This window comes from Agelaius tricolor, unplaced genomic scaffold, assembly GCF_023055355.1.
Source record: "Agelaius tricolor isolate 1412-34295 unplaced genomic scaffold, bAgeTri1.0.p SCAF_11, whole genome shotgun sequence".
NCBI lineage: Eukaryota > Metazoa > Chordata > Aves > Passeriformes > Icteridae > Agelaius > Agelaius tricolor.
Window position 1 is genome coordinate 19,409,120 of NW_027269271.1, and position 23,702 is coordinate 19,432,821.

The following is a 23,702-nucleotide window of genomic DNA, read 5'->3' on the forward strand; positions in this document are numbered from 1 at the left end:
AAGAGTTCTCCCTTATCACCTCATTGTTGTTTGAATGCTTCTAGAAAAGAGTGGTAAGAAGTACCTGATACATTTAATTCAGATTTCTAACAGATATAGCCAGAGTTTCTCCTCCAAATTTACCAAAGATGATAAATAATCACAGACAGAGGAGAAAAGAGGCAGTAGAATGAGACTGAATTTGAAATACAGCGTGACTGCTGCTTAAAATTATGCTCAATTTTCAAGCTTGAATTTGAGATTGTAAATATTCCAAGGAATGTTTCAGACACAAATTATTTAAACAAATAAAAATCACATGTTTCTTTGTTCGTTTTATGCAAGGGCAGTGCTCCCTGGGTATGGATTTTATGAGCCATACCATTAAACTTGATTTATACTTCAAATCAATTTTTCAGCCTGAGCTGCTTTCTGCAAGCTGAGTGTTATAGTATGCCTCTGTAAAGCAGAGGTGGCTGAGCTCTGACTTCCCCTGCTACAGAACTAATAAATAAGGTAAGACACAGTAGGAATATCCTCACACTTCAAGACTTTTTTCTCCATTGAAAGTCAAATTTTCTTATATACTTCATACCGCTCAGCAGAGTGGAGTTATTTGTGTTAAAAAGGACTAAAGAAATTAGGATGAGCGTACAGAGCTAATGTTTTTCGAGGTGATTTTTATTTGTTCACAATGCATAAAACTGCAAAAACATCAGTGTTCATAATAGCATCTACAGAATTCTGACAGATGAGATCACCGTGATTCCCATTTAATTCCGGGTTCCTACCAAAGACAAAACTCCGTGCCATGCTCTCTTGTGAGGGAGCTGAGGGAACTGGGCATGGCCAGCCTTGAGAAGGCTGAGAAGGGACCTAATCAATATCAATCAGTGTCTGAAGGGAGGTGCCAGAGGATGGACCAGGCTCTGCTCAGTGCTGCTGGGCAGTGGGACAAGAGGCAACAGGCACAAATTGATGCACAGAAGTTCCACCTAAACAAGAGGAAGAACTTGACTGTGCAGGTGACAAGCACTGGCACGGATTGCCCAGTGAGGTTCTGGAGTCTCCCTCACTGGAGATGTTCAAGGGTCATCCTGTGCCATGGGCTGTGGGATGACCCTCCTTGAGGGTTGGACCAGATGGTTCACTGCAGTCCCTCTTCCCACCTTCCCCTTTCTGTGATTCTGTGATCATTCTTTTAAAACAAAACTTATTATCAATTCTGAAATAATAATAATAATAATAGAAAATGATACTCCTTAGTTAGAGATTAACCCATTTTTAACAGTCAAAAGCCAATATCAAATTATCCAGCTTTTAAATTTGGTTGGGTTTTTTTCAGATTTTGCATTCCAGTTCTTCAAGAACATCAAGAATATCTGTAGGTACTTTAAAGAGGAAAAAGCCAGAATCTGTGTGCTATAGTTTGGGGAGAATTGGTTTTTGTTAACTTCTGTACATATTTGCCCTGAGAGCTGTCTTCTGAGAGGTGAAATTCAGTCATTTGGATTTTTTGTTGTTAATGGTTTGGTTTGGGTTTGGTTTTTTAAGTGTATGTGCATTTTGTGCTTTTCTGGGGTTTTTAAAACTTAAGATGAGAAAGGCTTTTCTGCAGGCCTGTCTCAAATCAGTTTTCAAAAAGAAAAAGATCTTGGCATGGAGAAGGACAAGAATAGAGTGTTGCAAATAAATCCCCAAACCCAGTGTGCAACCTCAGATCCTATGATTTGCTGCTATTCAGATAAAAATTGACAATTGTGTTCAAATTTTACCTCTCAAAGGCCTTCTCTGCTTAACATTTCACAAGCATATTCAAGGTTTACTATAGCACCTATTTATCTATTATTAGGCAGTTCTGTAACTTTCAACTTCTGCAGTATTTCTAAAGGACTTCTGTGTTAAGAAGGAATTGAACTATCTGAAGAAACAGTCCACTGATTTGAGATGCACTGCTGTGAAGGAGTTCTAAAACTAGGCCACTTTTCACTCTTTATGACTGGTATTTAAGCCCAAAATGACTAACATTGACTGCACAATCCTGGGATACATAAGGAATAAAAAACCAAGTAGAAAACATATGGCTTTCTGAAAATACATAGGGGATTTTTTTTTAAATTTTCCAGTGTACCCAGAGAAACCACTTTTCTGCTTTGATACAATACAAATAAGTGATTTTAAGAGCAATTTTGTACCTCATAGAGTAAAACAGCATCTTTGCAATCACTGCAGTTTTATATGTGTATGTAAAAATATACAGGATGTACTTTGACAGTGGTTAAGAAATATAAAAGAAATAAAAAGGCACTTCCTTCTGCAGTGTTTTAGAATATAGGAATTGTTACAACATGTTTTCAAGAAAGGGTAGCTGTCTTTAGGGATGCTGGGCTTTGTGAACAGAACCAATTCACAGCCCTGAGTGAGGCCTCTAAATCTAGGAGGCAGAACGGGTTTAAAATACACCTTTACATTTCTTTATCAACTTTTGGTAGAAGAGGAAAAGTTCTGCTGTGGATCCTATTTGCATCAACTGTGTGGGATACCTGATATTCCCCAAGAATTATGCAAGTTCTCTGGACTGTAAAGGTAGAACTCATAAATTTAGCTGGGAAGTTATATTTTGTTCATGAAGGCATAAAGCCTCGCTTTGCCAGGGGAAGGGCAAGCTGGTGTGAGGAAAGAAGGTGCAGTATCCTACTGCTACTGCCTACAGCAATGATGGTGAGATACTGTAAATTGTAATGCTTTTACTAAGGGCACTTCCACAAGCCACAGAGAAGGACTTCATAATTTACTGCAGAATTATTCAGTGAGGCATAAATGCAGCACCTCTTGAAGAATAATGTTGTCACTGCTGTTTAAATCTCCAGTAACTCACTTGAGCTCAGCATCATTTTAGCTGAATCCTTATGCCCTGTACTGGCCACCAGAGCTGCAGGCAGCAACTTTGGGTTCAAAATTAGGAAAGAATTGGAATGCAAAGACTTCAACTAACCTTGGCAGTCTAGCCCTACCTAATATAAGTATCACCAGAAAGTAAGTTCAAATAACATCTGTGAAAGAAGAAGTAAACAACTGCTTCTGGCATTTCACATAAGAAAGTGCAGGCTGACTCTGGTTATTTTTTGCCCATTTTGCCATGGTTTGCATGGGGGAAAATAAAGCAGGAGACTTTCCAACACATGCCTTTATTACAGTGTACAATGGTGATTTGAAAGAGAAAAAAATTCTTTGCATTTACAAAATTATTTCAAAGCACCAAAATACACATGATTTGAGCTTATTCAGGAAACATTTTGTAAGGCAAACTGTAGTACTTTGTTTCTAGAACTGTTTTTTTTAAAGCATTTAATAGGATAGTTTCCATGGTAACGTGAACTGAACAGATTGTTCACTGACTTCAGTACATTGCTATTAAACATCTTTTCTCTGTAGTTAGACCTGCCTTTCCAGCTCTTTCATGTCTTTGGATGCTTATTCATTTTGCCTTTTTGCAGATATCCTTAAACTAGATTGGACTCCACCTTTGACAAAAAACAAGTGTTGAGAGAACAGAGTTTTACAACCATTCTCTGAGTATCCTCTCATTTTCTTTTCTGTCCCATATTCCTGTTTTAATCAGTTTCTCTGTATAACCAGAATCTGTAATTCAAATTGATACCACTTTCTATCAGCAAAAGAGAAATGGACACTGCAGATATGTTCAGCATTAAAAGCCCTGGTCATTTTACTAAGACCTGTAATGTTTAATGCTGCACAGCATATATGAATAAAACCACTGTTACACCAGAAGTTCCTTATGTTCTCAAGTAAAAAGAAAGCACATGATTAATATATGACATTCTAATCTGACTCCTTGAAGAATTTAATTAATGTTTATCTGATTTTTGAAAGTCTGAATGAAAATTTCTCCTGCTAATGAAGGTGTGCAGTTTGCCCTCTGTAGTATTGTAATCCTAACCCCAAAGTATTGTGTCTGAAGGGTTAAATAAACTATTTGGACTGAATCTTCAGAGTAGGGAAAAGGGAGTCAAAACAAAGTGACAACTGATAGGAAACACAGTAAATGGATGAAAATGGTCTTTGGTTTAATCCACAGAGCTTTAGTTAAATGAGGCTTTTACTTTGCTCAAGCCCAACAGTTTTATTAATATTTGTGTTCTGCCTCTGCATTGAAAAGACTCTCAGGAACTTTTCATTATGTCTCTTGAATATTTAAGTTTCAAGCTATGCTAATCAGTCAGGCTGGAAATATTATTATAGTCTTGGTAGCAGTGGAGTCTGTTTTGCATCAGTTCACTAAAAGCTTTTCTCCTGCTCTCCTAAAGCCTGGATTCCTCAGTGCTTTGGACAGGAAACTACACCAAGCTGCAAAATGAATTGTAACTACATGGCAAAAACTTCTAATTGAGAGCCTGTTTCCTCTTTTCCTCTTGTTAGAATGAGTAAGTGTCTTTCAGAGCTTTTTTCCTCCACTTGATTTTGGTTTTGCTTGTGAATTTTTCAAGTGAGCTGTCACATTTCTAATTATAAAACATTCTGAATTTGCAGCAAAGATTGGGTTATTCAATTTATTTCATTGAGTTGATTGCTTGTCATTACTGAACAGAAAACATTTTGGTTTTTTTTTTAAATCTACCTTTCCTAGGTCTTTGATACATTTGCAGGGGGGTCAAAAAAAAAAAAAGACAATCTTTTCTTTGCACTATAGCATTTATCTAATTGCATTTATCTAATTGAATCAGTAAATGCAGCATGACACTGCAAGGGCATGGAAATCTCTCAGTTAAGAACTGGTAACTCCCTGAAAGGCACAAAAATGCGTTTCCATGTTTTGTAGATGTGAGGGTGGTGAGGCACTGGAACACGTTGTCCACAGAAACTGTGGATGTCTCATCTCTGGAAGCATTCAAGGCCAGGGTGAGTCAGTCTCTGAGCAACCTGGCCTAGTGGAAGGTGGTCCTGCCCATGGCAGGGAAGCTGGAACTGAATGATCTTTGACATCCCTTCCAACCCAAACCATTCTATGAAATTTGTGACTTCCTGTTCCAAATATTACTAGAGGCTAAATATATTTTTGAGGATTTTACTTGAAGTTGACCTGATTTTCACATTTCCCAAATTCTAAAGTTCTGTAGCACTTGTACAAGATTGTATCCATTCTCCAGTTGCCTGACAGTGTGTTTTAACTTTTTCTTTAATTACTCTAAATATTCATCAGGCTAGTTAAGGTTCTCCTGAAAGGCTTGTTTTCATGACAAAATAATTGAAAGCTCTCTTCTTCTGGAACTCTTTGATAGGATTCACTGATGCCAATTCTTCAGTACTCCCTTTTGCCTGAATGCACTTGAAATAAAACAAACAGTAGGTTTCTAATAAAAATCTAATTGTTAAAAATAAAAACTTTCTGGTCTCTAGAAACAAGGGCATTACATTGGTAGTCTCTCTGGCAAAGTTGAGAAATTGAATGGCAAGTATAAATGAACACAGTGAGCATAAAAACCTATTCCAGCAGCAAAGAACCATCCTCATTAAACCGGACACTAGTCACCACAGCAAGTTCTGCAAATTGAGAATACTCTTTAAAGTTGCAGCACTCAAAAATTCCTGGCCCAAAATATATTCCTGAAGTCTTAATATGGGTTCAAATATCTGAAACTAGCCATGTTACCTTGCTTTTATGTTATCCAATCAAGTCATGAGTAGTGTAATCATTATTCCAGAAAAGGCTGTAGAGATTGCTAAAACAAGAACCTTGGTTTGGTTCTTCCATAAGTCATTCTCAATGAGAGGTACTATCTCTTTCATTTCTTTACTTAATACTTAGAATGTATTTCTAGGTAATTCTAAATATATATATATATTATATTATTCCTTTTATAATACAGGATCTCACAGATCTGAGACAAAACCAGAAAAACAGTTATTAATGATTTGGAGAAAAAAATGGGTTTTAATTTTTTTTTAAGGGTATTTCCCTCCTGCTTTTCAGTGCTGTAGGGACTTAGTGATTACAAGTGTTCTAGTTCTTGAACTCTTCATGCATAGCCAGTAGAAAACAATCAGCTCACTTTTAATTTAGTTACATAAAGTTAATTGAACCATCATTTATCACACGTACAATTCAAAGCTCTAGCTTTCTCTGAGTTGTTTTAAATTCAATTTCCCCTGCATACTCTTCCAGAAAAGCCAGATGTTAATTTGGACTAGTGTTGCTTTGCACTGTCTCAAGGAGAGTTATCAGGTGTTTCTGGGAGCACTTGGCACTCCTACATGAGCCAAGCACTCCATCAGTGCCTGGAACCACACCACTCCATCTCCTTGCTCCTGCCTACCAGTAGGAGACATTATTCTGGAAGAACTAACATCTGTACATCTGAACAACTCCGATACTTTTTTGGTTTAGTTTACACTGGAGATTTTCCTGGCTCATTCCAAGAATGAGAAAATGCAAAAGTATCTGTGTAAGTCCATTTCAGCTGCACCAAGGCACCCATTGCCAGCTGTGGCTTTGTCTTCTGTGTGACCCCCAACTCCCCTTGTTCAGTGACTACCAAGATGTTCCCCTAAAATTCAGCCATTTTTAGCAGCTCAGCTGTGTAAGGTTGCTTGGAAACCAGCCTTCTTAGCCCCCACATTCTCATGACAGATTTCCTATGCAATAACATCACTGCATGACACATTTGTATCCAGACACACATTCTTTTTCCACTTGAGATTCTCTGAGTAAAGGTTGTTGATGCTTCACACAATTCGTAAACAGCATGTGGTAAATCACTGGAGGATTAAATCACTGCCACAGTCAAAATGAGCTCAAGTTTTGAATGTGAGCAGTTCCTCACTCCTGAATTTAGTTATTGATCTTTCCATCCTGAGAGTAATTTCTCATTTGGTTTTTCAGACCAGGCAGCTAGATGGTATTATGACTTCATGGTAATCTCCACTCCCTTTTTTGCTTCTGTATATGATACTTGCTTCCACAATTTCAAATTGGTTGCAATTGCTTTCTCCTGTATATTTTCTTTATATTTGTACAAGGCATTTCATATAAACTGTGTGTACATTTATTTATTAGTAATAGAAATATTTATTTTTTTTAATGTTGCAAAAAAGTATCAAGATACCAACTTGCACTTAAAGTCAGTTAGTGTCAGCCACTTCATATTTATATAGCTGTCCCTGATTGATGGGCTTTTAGCACTGTTTCAGCTTCATTTCTCCTTCTTTGTTAACAGTACTGCACTCTTGCCAGAGTGGCAATGTGTTAGTTTAACAAAATAATGAGAAAAGCTAACTGCAATATTCTGGCAGAAGGAATATTTGCCATTGAGAAAAGCAATAAGGTCCCATCATAGCCTTGTTCAAGCTCATGTGAGAATCGCATGCATTCAAAACTGCAGTGCTTTTATGGATGGTGTAATGTATCATCAGTGAACTATATAGTTTGAAATTATTATGATATCAGTATAATTTTCACATTTCCATTAATTTTATTTTATTTTGTAACTATAAAACTTGTGAATATTATGTAAACATTATGAACCAAGAGTATGATTTCTTTAGTGTATGTACTCTTCCCAAAGAACCTATTTTAAACGTCATTAAAATGCAAAATTTAACATCCAAATAGCCAAACATAATATAAATACAGATTCTGCTTTATAGGCCTAAACCCCTAAATAATAAAGTGTAGTACAAAGATGATGGGAAATTTAGAAGTTTCCTGGACATAGAACATTTTAAGAAGGGTTTATGAAAGAATGGGATTTAAAAAGGGATGTGAAGACAGAGACAAGCTGCCTTCTTGAAAAACAGCCAAGCTGAAATAACTGAGCCAAAAAGAACAGTAAAAGGATCTAAAAATTAAAATAAATGAATGGAGCTAGAACATATAATATTTTCCAGGTGAGGATAAAGTGTTGCATTGAATACTGTGAAAGAAAATCAATGAATGATCCAATCATAATGAAAATTCAGTTTTGTTGGCCCTCATTTTGTCACTAGCTTTGAAACATCACAAGAAAAGATATCTTTTGCAAGTAATGAGAAAAGAGGTGAGAACATTTGCAACTGCATTTTGTTGAATGACAACAGAAACACAAATTAGCATTCTGTGCCAAGCTGCTTACAAGTCTAGAGAGATGTTTGTGGTATTCATGAGGAAAATACAAGCAAAGTCATTCAAAAGTGGAAGACAGGAAGCAAAACATACGAAACCACCACCCTTAAGTATGGTGGTGTGATAGACAGATGGTTTTTTGGTTTGGTTTTTTTTTTAAATTCTAAGTCATTCTCTTAAATGCTTATCCACAGCACAGTAACAAGCACACAACCCTTATTCTTAGTACAGCATCCAAACCTCAGGAACCTCCCATGCTTCAGTTTGTGCCCATTGCCTCTTGTCCAGTCACTGCGCAACAGAAAATGCCTGGATCCATTTCCTCTGCATCCTCCCTTCAGACTTCTGTACATTTTGATGAGGTGCCCCTGAGCCTTCTCTTTCCCAGACTGAACAGTCAGGCCTCTCAGCCCTTCCTTGTAAGAGCGGTGGCCCAGTCCCTTAATTATCTTAGTGGTCCTTTGCTGGATTCTTTTAAGTATCTCCATATCCTATATTAATAAATCCAGAACTGAACAGTACTCCAGATGTGACCTTACCAGTGTGGATGTGAATATTATAGGGGAAAGATATACATAACTTCCCCCCCACCCAGGATTCTTCCTATATAGAAAGAAAACTCGTATCAAAATTTAGTTTTTAGATGTGGATTGGACAGGTTCAGTAGAAAGGCTGATTTCAACATACTGTAAGGCTTTGTTGTTTTTTATTCTTAAAAACATTTCTTCATAGGGAGAACGTTTGATTTGGCTGTAGTTATATTTCACACTTCTAATTTCATACTGCTCTTTGGAAAAGTTTTACTTCTTAAATATACAGCAGACTTACAGTGCATTTTAGCAATTCTATTTGTCACATTTGCCAACGTTTTAAAATTTATGGAGGAAACTCAGCAATGCACAGTAATAGAAGATACAGGGTCTTAATAATATAATAATATTAATTCTTTTTTCCTAACCAGAAAGCAACATCTGTGCATCATGAATTTACTTATGTTGCACTTAAGAATCCATTTGCCCTATCCTTAAAATGCCATCACCTTGTTTAGACAAATGTTATAGCACAGTATATACATAAACTAAAAAACTGTCTAGAGAGAAGCCATATGTACAGAAAATTACCTGATCTTCAAAGTCAAATTCTGTATAAACAGCATCTCCAGAATCCATAATCAGACTGCAATCAAGTTCATTTCGCCCTAAAATAGGAAAGAAAATTAGAATTCAGAAATGGATTGAAAACTTTCACTTAATGTGGTAGAACACTATAATATTTCCAATTGTCTGTATCTGTGCAAAAACTGTGATCCAAAGAACCAACCATTCAGGTTTGCTGGAGTGCCCAGGTGAATGGTATTTCATTAGCAAAGCCTTCAAAATATCCATAAAAGTTACTGCAGATCTTAATAAGGAAGGGCTGTGCTAAATGGTGAATTGTTTTAGCTTGATTGCATATTTATTGGGCAGGGTGTTCTGCATGCCATGACTTGCAGTTTTAAATTTCCACACTCAAGGGAGAATACAAACCAGTTTAAGAAAGAGAAAGGAAATGCTGATTTCTGATTAGCAGATAAGGGTCCTTGAGTGGTGTGGATAGGGGACCAAAGCAGCACGCTTCCAGCAGCAATTGTCTCCATTTCCATTCTCTTCTACCCCTTCCCAAGGAGTCTGTATGGCTCTGCCCCTTCTCCTTGTCATCTTCCTGTGGCAGGACCAGGAAGAATGCAGTCTCTTGCACTTGGGATGACAAAATCCAATTGCTGAGAAGCCTTGACTTGGCTGAGCTTTACAGTTTAGCTTCAGCTGAACTGCTGAAGGTGCAGGACAACAGAAACTGAGCTTGATATTTCAAGAAGCCATGTAGGGGAGGAGTCATTGCTAAACCACAATGGGAGGATAAACCACCAATAATGTTTCTATATAAACATAGGGAGGCTGTAACATGGTCATCATATTCTGGCACTGTCACCCATTCAGATTATCTCAGTCCTGGGCAATAAAGAAGGAAATGTTCTCCTGAGTCCTCCAGATGGTGCAGCTCTAAACCAAATACTGCATATATTCTAAACGCATAAAACTGTCAATAGGCATGAGACTATAGAAGTCACTTTCACAGCATTAGTAAAATGAGAATAACAAAAATATTGTAATGATACACAGAAACCTAAAAATTATAACCACCTAGCCACAGATGAATCCAACCACTCACATCATGTGGGCAGCAACAGGTAACACCAGGGAAAGTGTCAGCTGTGTTTTGTTTTGTCTCCTCATGTCCTCAGTGAAACAAGATCCCTGATGAAGAAAACAACTCCTCCTTCCTGGGTTACAGGTGTCTCTTGTTCCTGCAAGCACTGGCACTGAGGGTACATAATTTTAAGCCTATTGCTGACCTGGGGTTGTTTTCTCACCATTAGAGTTGTTTGTATGGGTGGCTTGCTGTAACAAGCACTATCAATAACAGATTTTGCAGTTCAATTTGTGCCAGATGCATTTATATATTATCTGGGTTTGTTTGCTTTAGAAGTTTGCATAGTAATAATCTATGTGGGTGGTGAAGTAAATATCGCTGACAGAGAGAATAGAGGAGAGGAGCTGGATGTCATGATGACCAAAAACTGTAACTGCATGGTACAAATGACGATTCCAGGGTGTCTTAGTTCGCAATCCTTATCACAATAACTGCCAAATTAATCTTCAATTTAACTTTCTGGACTACCTAAGAGAAACCAGGGAAAGACCTGCATCTACCATCTGATGGTGCTTTTGTTTTGGTTCCTCACTCCCCTGCCCCAACCCCCAATGCTCATGTATAGTTTTTCAGATTGCTACAGAGAAATTACAGAAAGGAATTATACTCCTGGTATGGCAGTGTCACATGTACACACACAGCATGTTTTCTGGCATGTACACTTCATGGTCTTTTGAAAATAACTTTCTCTGAAAGATATATGCAAGGAAATAGATTTCCAGCTGCTGAAAGAATCTTAATTTTTTGATTTATCTTACACAGCTGACATCTCACTCTTAATACCGTGTCATTGTTGATAATATAATTTAACTAAGTCTCAGTTGTCACTGGCACTGGCCTACTCTGACACATCAATCACTGCTAAAGGCACTTGTTGGCACTTTATTAAAGGCACTTGATTAACTGTCACTTAACTACCAAGAGCAGTATATATTCTTAGCTAGAAACATTAGTATGAAATATGGTGCTGCAAACTTAAATGTAAAGGTCAGGCTGAAAATGAATACTCATGCATAATGTATATTAAGTGATAAAAGCCATAATGGTTATACAATTTTAATATGGTCAAGCATCTTAAAGCCTTTTTCCCTTGAATTAGAATACTGGTGTCCTCGGAAAAGCATAGCTTCTTCCTAGGTTATATTCAAGAAAAATTGAAAATCAGTCTTTTCTTTCATGCTTTAATGAAAACTAACAAACCCCATAACCATCTATCACTGAACAATGCTCAGACTTCTTTACCCTTCTCAAATTGCCTAAAGACAAACCCATGAGAAATGAATTGAAGCAAATGGCTACTCCCAAGACAAGATAAAGTAATTAAGGGACATATCAGAGTTCTTGCGATATCCCTGGTGCAGCATAAGTAGTTTGCTATGCTCCAGCTCAGTTCATTGTTGGAGGGAGCATATTTTGCTAAGGTTGGACTAAATCTTCCTCAACAGGTCTTGCAGGGGAGAACAAGGAGCTCACTAACTATGGCTTGTAGGCAGGCAGCAGAGGCACAGCAGGGAGCCCCTTGGCAAGGTACTGGCAGTCGGGAATCCTGCTCTAGGCAGGTCTCCAGACAAGGCTAAAGCCAAAAGGAGAGCCTTGGAAAGTGCAGAATTCAAAACTTGGCTCAGGTTTTCTAAATGTGAGTTTAAATCAGCAACATTTTTCATAAAACCTGTGGCAACGTTTATCTCTCAAAGGTGAAATGCACAATGTCATCTTAAGGAAAAGAGTTTGGAAGCAAACATGCCCTGCTACTTTCACTGAGACTGCAGGCTGCACATCTCATGTCTGACAACAAAACAGTTGATCATAAATAACTTTTATTGCCTTTTCTGAGCAAGTTGCATTGTTTTTCTTTTGCTAAGTTGGTACCATGAGAACTAGGCTATAAAAACAATTCACACTTGTCTATTAGGAGGAAAGGCTTACAGTCTGATTTGTCTTAATTCCTTCAAAAGGGTGTCCCCTTCCACCAAATAATCTCTTGGCTCAAATAAGCTCTTGGGTAACCTTGGAGCCCTCCTGTGCTTTTATGAACCTTTAGGAAGTGATCTGAGTAACTTTATCAATTGCAAAAGGGGAAATTCAAGTTAAAAATTTAAGAAAGCCCATGAAAGTTCAACTGCCATGGAGAAATAACTTGCCAGCATGTGATCTGAAAAGGTACCCTTAGGGCTTAAAATATGTTTCCTTGATTGCTTGAATAAAGTTAAGGAAAGGGACACCTGGTCACTTTCATGTGCCCTGTGTTTTCCTTAGAGGAAAAAAGAGAGGATTTTATTAAGTGCAGTACTGCACAATTTAAAAATAAGGCAGTTGAAAGTTTTTATTAAATCCCCATTAACTGAATCATCAGGTCTCTGGGGAGGAACAGGCTGAAATGCAATCCCTTTTTTTGCCATGTTTTATGTCTTGACACTGAAGGTGTCTTTCATAAAAACTTGTCTTGTGAGGAATCCAAGAGGATCCAGTGACACAGCACAGAGGACAAGGTTAATTAAAGGTGGCTGCAGTTGTACAAGGATGTGCTGACAGGTGCTACCCCTGCCAAGCCTGACAGTCAGGGACAGAGGGGTGCATGGCTGTGCTCAGTCACTTCCTTCACCATGAAGCTGTATTTCATGTTTTATGCTGTATTTTCCATAATGTTTGTTGCTCCTAAGCTGAATTGCACAATATTGATCATGGAAAGCTGAGAGAGTGTGGCTGTCATAGGCAGGTGTGTAATTCCTACCACAGAGATGCAGCCCAAAGCCCAGGGGATCATGGCTATAAAGTCTCTGGTCCAATAAAACACTTCAGTGTTTTAAGCCTGGGTTCATGGCACTTTCTCTGAAAATTTGTTCATCCTTAAGTTGTCACGAATGCAAATGTCAAGCATTGCTTTTTCACAGTTCACTAAATTAATTTATACAATGAAAATAGACTGTACTGATCTGTCTAAATTTATCTGCAGTTGACTTCACTTCCCATCACAAGGTAGCTATGACCCATCATGCAAATTAATTAAGTCTGCTCCTTGGACCATTTGTGTTTAGCAAATCAGCTAATGAATTTCCAATCTTTGCTTAAATACATTACTTATTTTGAATCCTGCTAGCACTTCTATTCAGTATGGTTCATTGGCTCAAATATGCCCATACTCATATTTTAACAATGATAGTATTCACACAGTTCAGCACTGACTGTCATAAAAGCAATCTAAGCCTATCCCATGAAACATACTGCTTCTCTCAATAACAAGTTTAAACTGAATAAAATAAATGTGTCTTTTTATGTTATGGAACATGCTCTGAAGCACCATGTAATAACTCAATTAATACATATTGCATATAAGCATTTGGGCAAGACAAATGCTTAGAAGATAAATTTCAAGTGGAATATTATAGAAATAATTTGTTGAAGCACTGATTAGCATTAGAATGATTACATTTTAATTTTCCTCTCTGTAAGATGCTTCTAATACAAATTTTATTGCAACCTTACACTGTTGAGTTTCATGACAGGTTGTTGCTCTTGGCAACGGTCTTAATATGTTGTAGAAGGCAACAATGAGAAAATTGTATTTTCATCTATAAACATTTTACTTTTTTTCTTTTGGTACATATTGTTACAAAGTTGATTACAACTGGATTTTACAGGTATAACATGAATTAGATTGATGTGGAGGCATGAAAATATTAGAAATACTATGTTTATGTTTGCTACAAGGAACTACAGTATACTGCAATATAACTAATAAGATTAGAAGACAAGAAGTGAGATCAAGACGTGCTGGAATTGCAACATCTGGAAATTAAACACCTGATCTCATAAAAACATTCATAGAACCCTCAAATCTCCTTATTATTATCAGTGCTCAAAGTAGGCACTAATTAGGTGAATGTGGCATGGCATCTGCTCATGGCTACCCAATTATTTTGGTGAGGGATTTATTAAATAGATCAGACTTTCGAGGAACTGACTGGAACTCATCCAGAATCACAAACAGTTTGTGCAAAATGCTTAGCTCTTGTCAAGCTGTTTGTCAGAGCTTGCACCTTTATGACCCTTCTTTCCTCTTCCTCCTGTCAAGAATTTAAATCATTTAGGGAATCCAGAGGCAATGGATTCCCTATGACACAATGTTGTACAATGGGAATGCGATTTTAGGTTTGTGATCAACCTGTTGCCTCTATGAATAAGGCTAAGCACAAAATAAATAAGTGTGCCATCTAACAGAGAAAGAAAGTCATCTTTATTCTTGTGCCTCTTATCTGAAGGGTGACCACTAGAATCCTGTGGGCTTTTTAGCTGCTGCACTTCTTATAATTCTCATCATTGTCCCCAACCCCAGCTCCCCTTGCATTCACTGCCCTCACCCTCCCCACCTCGGTACTTCATCTTTATCTCATTTAGAACATTATCCAAAATTTCTTTTTGTGTGCTGGTTCAGAAGGCATTTATGACATCATCTACATATGTAACCCTAGGAGTTGATTTGAAAAACAGCCAGGGATGCCACTGTAAAAGGAAGAAGTTGTGAAGTTACCAAGGAACACTCCTCTGCTGCCCTCAAGCAAAACATTTCTGACAGACGTTACATATTTTCAGTGCTTTGATTTTTAGCTTCAATTCTTTTGCAGTCCTTTGTCTCTCAAAGGCTTTACTTTGAAGATATTCAAGCCTCAGTAAGCATAAATAATAAATAAACAAATAAATGAAATCCCCAAACACTTGACTTATATTCACACACCAATTATTAGGGAGGAAGTATGATCATTAATCTCACAGGACTGATTTTCTGGTGAACACCAAGGTATCACTGGAACTGAAACAGCTAACAACTGAAATTGAAAACTTACATGATTTTTGTATTAATAGTATAGCTTAGTGGACTTGCCACAGTATTTCAAGGCTAACTGATAGACAAACAAGTTGTTGGATAAGCTATATGAAGTTTCCAAATATAAAGAGATTTTTGTCCCCGATTGTGCAAATGTTTGAGGTCGGTCAAGACTGCTACAGTACCCACATCCAAACTTGAAGAATATGAAGGAGGCATCCCAATGTCAAATGCAGTACAATAAATATGGTTCTTTAAATCTTACATTAACTCACCTGCTGCAGTCTCTTTGTTTGCAAATAGTTTATTGTCAACTGCAGAACTTATGTCAGAGAACACTTCTTCTTCATCTCTGTCTGCGTCAAACTAAAAAAAAGAAAAAAGTTGGCAATCAGGCACTGCTTACTACTTGGCTGAACATCAACATCTACTGTGACTTCTCACCCCAAGCCTTCCTGATAGGAGCCTTTCTATTTTAATGTGTGCAGTCCATTGCTTTAGGTATGAATCATTTAAATGTTGACTTTAATTTTGTAAAGTTTTTTCTAGGCTCTGTCTGACAGGTTTCTTTTTATGGCCAGGTGACAGCGGCAGTGGGGAAGTTCTGCTACAGTGACATGCTTAACAGTGGGTTTGTGATTTTCCTTATTGTATTTATGAATTTTTATTTATTTAGATCATCACATATTCAGATAGATTATCCTACTATAAATATCAATATATGGAGTTTTCTGACAGGTTCTAGAAATGGAGTTTGAGGGTCTGACCTGAAGACCACTCAGAAGTTCATCCTGCAGCAGTCACCATCTGTCTGGGCAGACATTTGTCTAATCTTGAGAAATTCTTCTGCCATTTAGTATTTGCCACAACTCAAAGCACTTAAAAAAAATCTAAAGCAGAAATTTGTTTGTGTTTACCTGTTAGAGGGATTACACTTTAATTTGTGTCAAAAACAAGGCTTGTGGAAGAATAGCTCTTAAATAAAGCTGTTACTATAACAGCTGTTAATAAAATAAAAGTTTTGGGCAATTCACTATCAATACACAAGGAGCAGCTTTGGAATGTCCTTGTTGATAGGAAAAGAGTGCTCCTAACGTATGCTAAGGAAGACATATATCATCTTTGTGGGTATGTGTATGCATAAAACCCAGTAAATTGCAATCAGGTTGTGTCTGATCATTATTGTGTAGGTCCCACCACACTTGAAGAGACAACAGACTTGCTTTCTTATTAATAGCATTCCTCTGAATAATCCAGTTCACCATGAAAAAACACATGATCAGTCTCAGAATCTTCTAAAGGTTCCAATAATTTGAAACACCAACTTTCCTATTCAAAGAACACCAGCTGTGCTTCAGCATTCTGAAAAGTCTGGGCTTTGTAATGAAAACTTATATTGTCACCCAAAGAAAACCAATTATTTGAAGCTTGCACATAGATTCAGTATTCCCCTCACAAAATGAGAATTGTAATACCCTGAGCCACAGGAAGGCAAGGTAGCTTCCATGGAAAAATTATTTTTGAAAGAAACTAAGTAACCTTGTGAGTTCTGTACTTCACTGAAATGCTAAATATTTTAAAATTAAATCCTTTGGTAATTAGTGGAGGCTTGAATAAAAGAGAAACGGTACTCAAACAACCCTAGTCACACAGAACAAACAGCAGTAAAACTTGTATTTTTAGCAGAACCTGTCTAAATCCAAAGGTTGCTTTCCTTACTGAAAACAAATCCCTACTTGTTCAATACATAGCTCTTTGCAACTAAGTCATCTGGGGGTATCTTAAGGGATGTCTCAGTTTAATTATAGTCAAGGCTTATGTTTTATAGAGGTGTAACTTTATTAAACATTAACTGTATTGTTGTCTGCATTGTTATATTCTTTACCAGTGATGCAGGAAGAAGCAAAGTGTTTCTTCCCTGTGGGGCCAAAGGGGTTTGAGGTCTGACCTTACTTTATGGCATGTCCCTCCATGAGGCACTAATGGTGTTTTTGTTTTATGCTGTCTCTGTTTTGTTGGGGCAGGAAAAGATTAGGGAGGACCTCAGTGGATAAGAGCATCCCATTTGGAAACCAATCAAAACCTCTGAAAGGTTTCACAAACCTTCCTAAAGAATACTGGGGGGTTGTACTTGGTTTTGTTTTTTTAAGTAAACGATGACTGGCTTAATGATGAGTTATCTGGAAAATGTATCTCATTTTCACATGAGCATTGTTGAATTGCAGAGCCTGTCACTGGCATGGTGTTATATAAAAATGATGAAAAATATTTTCTAGATTTTCTCTATTGTAAATAATAGCCTTAGGAAATGCAGGTGGTTGTTGCTGCTGGCAGAGAGAAAATGATTATTGTTTCTAAATAAGCACCCAACAAATCCTAGCCAACAGAAGGAGCTCCACAGAAAAATTGTCTGAGTTATTGAATATTGCAAATCTCACCAGTCCATGATGATAAATGGAGGTTTGGTAGTACCATGTATTAAGTTAAAGAAAAAAGTGCAGAATTTTTTCCTCACATCTGTCAGGGGACAAACATCAAGGAAGGTGCAGTTAACTAGAATTTTGGGTGAGGGTGTCATTCAGCCTGGCACTGCCCCTTCAGGGCTGTTTCACCTCCAATGAAACAGCTGGTTTTTGCACGTGGTTTATCTAAAACATTCCCAAAATAGGGGGAGATGCCACTAGTCTTTCAAACTGGAGTACAGGAAAGCTAGTAAGACTTGCAGGAAATTCTTGTTTGTGCAGCTTGAAATAAAGTTAGAAATGGAGAAAGCATAAAAAAACCACAAGCAAACTTATAGTTAAATAACAGTTAAATAACATCTACAACAGTAGATGAAAATTTCCTCTATTTTAGGACAGGATAAATGTCAATGAAAAGAAAATAAGCCACGTGCAAATTAAACATAACATAACCTTGTGGTTTTTGGCACGGGGTGAAAGCTCCTGGTTGCTTGATGCAGTGCCAGTACCCACAGCTGATAAACTGGAGGGGCTTCCAGAGAGGCTATAACAATGATCTTTATCCTGTACCTTTCCATGGGAAGGAAAAATTTTAGAAGTTTTTAGATCCAGAAGACAAAATTGTAAGATGCAAGAATGAAGAGCAAATGAGACAAATTCAGAATGGAAGCAAACAGCAAAATTTATTCTTTCATCACTGTCTTTACTGCTTAATTTATCACAATTTGCAATGGATTCCCCATTATTTGAAAATTTAAAATTATTCCTAAAAAGAAAAATATTAATAAAATTAAACTAGGATCTAATTCAGGGAAGTAGCAGTATTGCTCTACATAGCCAGAACTGTCACTTCGGACTTCATAATCCATTAACCAGGTTCATGGAGGTGAAACACAATTGTTGTTTAGGAAGTGGAAAAATTACCCATCTATTATCACCTGCAGTGAGGAACAATTTCTTCTTAAATAAAAAAAAAAAGGTTTATCCGCAGAAAAAAGAACATGGCTTCATGTACCATGGTTTTCCCATGCTTTTAAGAGGTATCTAGGGTAAAAGCCAGATTGCACCACTGTCCCTTAAGTGTTGGTATTTTTGGTTGAAAAGTTGCCAATCCTAGTAAAATAAGGAGAGTCATAAGATTGAGGAAGTTATAATGATTTTCAGCAGCTACAAATGTGATGGGAACACACTGTTATTATTCATCCTGATTTAGGCAGGGATTTGCTCCTGAAGGATTGAAAACAAATAAGAACTGGTTCTATTTTACCCTTGGTAATACTAAAAGGTGAAGTGAGAGACACTGTTGAGGGATAGGTGCTGCTTTACCATTTTTGGACACCCACACAGAAATTCCTGCATTATTGCTGTTCCATCCCTAGTTTGCTTCTCTTAATAATTACAATTGACTTGTGCAGTTACTTCTAGAGGGAGTGGAAAAATCAAAAGAAAAACACCAGCAATGTGGGAAAACAGCAAAGAAACATGTGAGGAAAAATATATAAAGTAGCATAATAACCACTGGGATGGGGGATGAGAAAAATTAGTTGAAGACTTGTATAGGAAAACCAATAAGCAGAGGAACTGAAATGAGGCTGGAATGTGCAGACTGGGAGTTCAGGGAACTATTACAATACTATAAATAGTATAACATAATATGTTATATAATAAATACTATAATATAATACTATTATAAAGTATTTTTAGTGATCCACTTAAACAAAACCAAAAAAACTTTCAAAACACCACAAAATGGCAAAATGAGGACATGGGGAGAGATATTTCTCTCTAACCCATCCTTTATTTCTAATATTTTCATTCTTATCCATCAAATACTCCAAAATCTCGTATTAATTTTTATATTGTATTTTACCACATACACAAAAAAACCTACAACCGAAATTACACTAGAGCTCACCAATGATTTAAAAAATACTATGCAATTAGCATAGGTCATAAATTGGTATCAGACAGAAATTTAGAACAAAACTGACCTGGAGATATTGGCACCATTATTACAATCCTAAGGAATCCTCTGGGTTATCTAAAATAAGCACCTTTTTTTAGCACAGGAGTTCCAAAGAGTATTCATAAATAATTGCAGAGTCCTCATACGTGTATCATTAGTTTCTCAAGGATCTTGTATTGAAGGATCTGCTGCTGTCAGTGCTACTTGTAAACAAGCAAGGGGGTAAATGTTCTGCAGCCCTGAGTGGAGCTGACAGTTCTGCAGCAACTGCTGGTAGCTTTTCTGTATCCCCAACTCAGGTACTCAAAATAGGTGCAATTCTAAGCCACTAATTTTGTATTTTTCTATTCACAGACTCTTTTATATTAATTTGGCAGTCCATAAACAATGAAATTACTACAAAACACAGGCTTGGGGTTTTTTTTTTTTATTCTTTTCTCTTATTTCATGCCTAAACTCAACAACTTAGTGTCATGGCACACAAGTGTGGCGGTGTTGTGGCAGTTTCCCTCCCCTCACAGTAAAACTGCAAAGCCAGCTTCCAAACTTGGAATATTGAACAGAACAACAGCAAGGAAATGGTAACTCTCACCTGAAGAAACAACAGCAGCAGAAGTAATAGCCTGTCTTTGTACATTTATGTGGAGCAATAGCTTTTGATAGGTAGACAGAGGGAGAACTGCTGTCTTTATGCTGTGATCATTTGAGCAACACCTGACTTACAGCAGTTTGCAGCTGATAATAATGAGTGCCTCGGGCAGTGTGGTGGCAAGAGATGATGGGAAAGACACGGTGCAATTACAGGCCCTTCTAGAGCAGAAAGCAGACAAACTCAAGGACAGTTGGATGTGATTGGGGGTGAGGGGAGAAATCAATAATTTGGTGGCAGGGTAACAGAAAATTAATGGACTTGGGAGGATGAAGCAATTGCTTGCTTAATAGGGAAGCTAATGGTGCCACAGAGTGGGTTTGGAACTTATACATTTTTCATAACACTAAGATGCAAAGCCTTTCTGCCTGTGCACATATTCAAGAGCACTGGTTGGTTAATTTTTTTTCCCCAATAAGGATATTCATCTGGAAGGCTGGTGACCATTATGTGGAAAGCAAATGTATTGTTCTTTTATTAACACAATCATTTTTGCATCATGTTCTCCATTCCTTAGAGGGACTCTGAGCTTCCAGTAGGCATTATCCTCCACCATATTTGTATCTCTAACCTGTTAACCTGAAGTCAGTTTAACATAGTCAGGAACAAACAATTCAAATGTTTCAGCTATTTCTCTGTACTACCATGACCCCTACTGTAAGCATTATAATTATCTTGGAAATCATCAGGTATCAGAACCAAATTAGGCAGCATATGCATTATTTCACATAGCATTTAAAAGGACATGATTTGCATGTGTTTGCTCTGGGTTATCTGACTTTTCAGATAAGTTACTTCTAGTAGGAACTTTTCAAGCTATAAATACAGCCAGCATCTCTGCATATAAACTCTGTGTGCATATTCACTTTGGAAATCATTGAAAGCTTTCACCCTGATATGTATTACATCTGTTCAGCAGCTTCCATAGTAAAGTCAACTATGTTAATTATTTTTGAAGATTAATTGAAATCAAAGAAATGCTTTAGTATATGAACATATAGAGATCTTTTCTACCTTGGAAGTACAAACACTTTTCCTTATTTTAAAAAATATACATTCCATTGTTGGAGTTATTTTCACTATGCATTTACTTTTTAAAGGAAATTGCTTTTAAAGAGGCAAATGATATTACAAAGAAACAGAACAGTGGTGTTGAGCATGCAGACAGATCACTTCTGAAGAGCTTGAATGGAAAACTTAATTATGGTCTGAGTTAGGAGATGCTCCATGAATTAATTTTTACTCTGCTCCTGTAGAACCCAGGAAAACATTCAGCCTGAGGGAGAAATCATCTTACTCTCTACCTCCACTGGGTCTAGAATAAATTGTTTGATTTTTTTACTTAATGCACCTAACCCCAAAGGAAGGGGAAAGGCATTACTGATTACAGAAAGTCAGGTATGACTCGAAGCTGTCCAAATCCTCACACAGCCTGAACAGCCCTCTGTTCCTTAGCTTGCCTTTCTCATTTACCAGAGCTGAGTGATGCTGCAACAATGAAGCAGTAATGTAAAATTCAGTATTTTGAAATGTAGACAAAGGGCAGAGAGGTACAAACAAGAGGCATGAAGCTCAGTCAATAAAAGGTGTAATTGTCACTTTGCTTTATAAAGCTCAGGGACATTACAGAAAAATCTAGAATTACCCAGCTCTTCCCCAGATGCCTTTGTTTTTTCTTTTCACAATAATAATGTTTGTCTTCCAGTAGTTTTTCTTCCACCTTTATCTATGAAAGCTCCCATGAGGCTTGGATGTGCCCTTGTTCTTTGGGAATAAACCAGTTAAGGATCAGATTCTACAGAACAATTCCCTTATTTCTTCCAGTACCCCGTGAGATGAATACTGGAATATTCACATTCCCAGAGCACCCAGTTCAGTGAAACAGCTCTGATCACCAATATGTTCATATAAATGCTTTCCTCAATACCTTTTTTTTTGCTAATTTTGACTGCAATGGCACCTCTCAGGCAGAATGAGCCCTATAACTAAATGACATTAACCAGTATGTTTGTGTGCAGAAAGACTTTTCCTGATTAAAGTTTTTAAAAAATACACATTTCCCCCTGCCTATAGAGCTCCTGTGTCACTCTTGTTTGAAACAAAACCAAATAGTTTTCTAGCATCAGCTCCCACAGTATGTACAAATCACAGACAGGCACACTGAATAAATATACAGTGACCCTGGCTTCCCCAAAAGGTCCAATGTGCAACAACTGTAATTCAAATAAGAAAACAAAACAAAACAAAAAATAGGAAAAATCAGAAATAAAAGACATTTCTTCCTATAAATACTATTTTCTTCTATTGACAGTTTGCAATTAATTTCAAAGAAAAGCACTGATGCTGCTGCCAAATATAGCCAAATATTTCCCTTTCAAGATCAATAGCATTTCTCCTGTTGGCTTTTTCGGAAGATATTTTGAAAGCAAAATAGTAAAATATTGTTGTCTGGTCTTTTATTATTAGATGACTTGATAACAATTATTACCAAAAATATAATTTTTGCCTATGTATCATCACAATTTTCTAAGGAAGAATGCTACCATCTGAAACCTAACAAAAAATGCCCTGAGTTAATTTCAACTGCAAATTTAGCAGTTATTCAAGCACGAGGACTAATGACTCAGCTGCAAGAACAAGTATAGGGTAAACCATAGGCTTAAGCATTGGATGATGTGGCTGTTTCATATGCAAAATCTGCATTTAAGACAAGAAATAATGTGGCATTTTTAGTCATCTAGGACCTTAGCAAGACAAATAATTTCATCTGCAATAGCTGTAGCTTTTTAAAATGGAATTTCACACTGTAAGAACTGGAATGTTTGAAAATTTTTGACTTTTCTATTTTCCTTGGAAGACAAAAATAAATTTTAATTCTCAGTTACACAGTTCCTGTGTATTAACTAAATTCTGACCCAGAATAAGCAGCATTTCCACTGGGGGTCTCTATATTAATAAACTTCATAAATGGTAATGGAATCCTTGATAATAAGCCCTCCCTTGGTCATCTCAAGCTAAAAAGTACTACATTTTCATGAAATAAAAGATTTATCTCTAGAAGTAGGACTCCTATCAAAGAGGATAATATTCAGCAGATGTCAGTCTGAGTTCAGGATGGCTCATAAAGCCAACTTCCAATTGTGCTGCTGCAGGAAGGATTTGAGTTTGTTTCCTGCAGCAAGAAGTGAGCCACTGCTATTTTAATTTCTGTACCAGAAAGTTCTGTTTTGACATCTAAATTATTGGAGCATGTTGTTTCAGAGCAAAAAGGAGACTACTTGATTTATAAATGAAAGCTGGCAAGCTGAGGAGACACTGACAGAAACGATTGCTTTAGTCATCACGGAATATGACATTCTTGCATCCAGCATGTATTTTTTGGAAACAAATGTAGGACAAAATCCCACATGATTATGTAGGCTGAAAGCATTTTTTAAATATCATAAAACACGTGG

General features: G+C 37.0%; 1 protein-coding gene across 2 annotated transcripts in view; it reads right to left on the bottom strand.

The window, feature by feature from the left end:
- Nucleotides 1-23,702, bottom strand: part of AK5 (adenylate kinase 5) — an 82,483-nt gene that overhangs the window by 27,567 nt on the left and 31,214 nt on the right. For both annotated transcript variants that reach the window (XM_071436480.1, XM_071436481.1), the window contains exons 7-8: nt 15,446-15,536; nt 9,220-9,296 (exon numbers count right to left, since the gene is read on the bottom strand). In XM_071436480.1, coding sequence (XP_071292581.1) covers nt 9,220-9,296; nt 15,446-15,536 — 168 coding nt within the window. The remainder of the gene's footprint in view (nt 1-9,219; nt 9,297-15,445; nt 15,537-23,702) is intronic.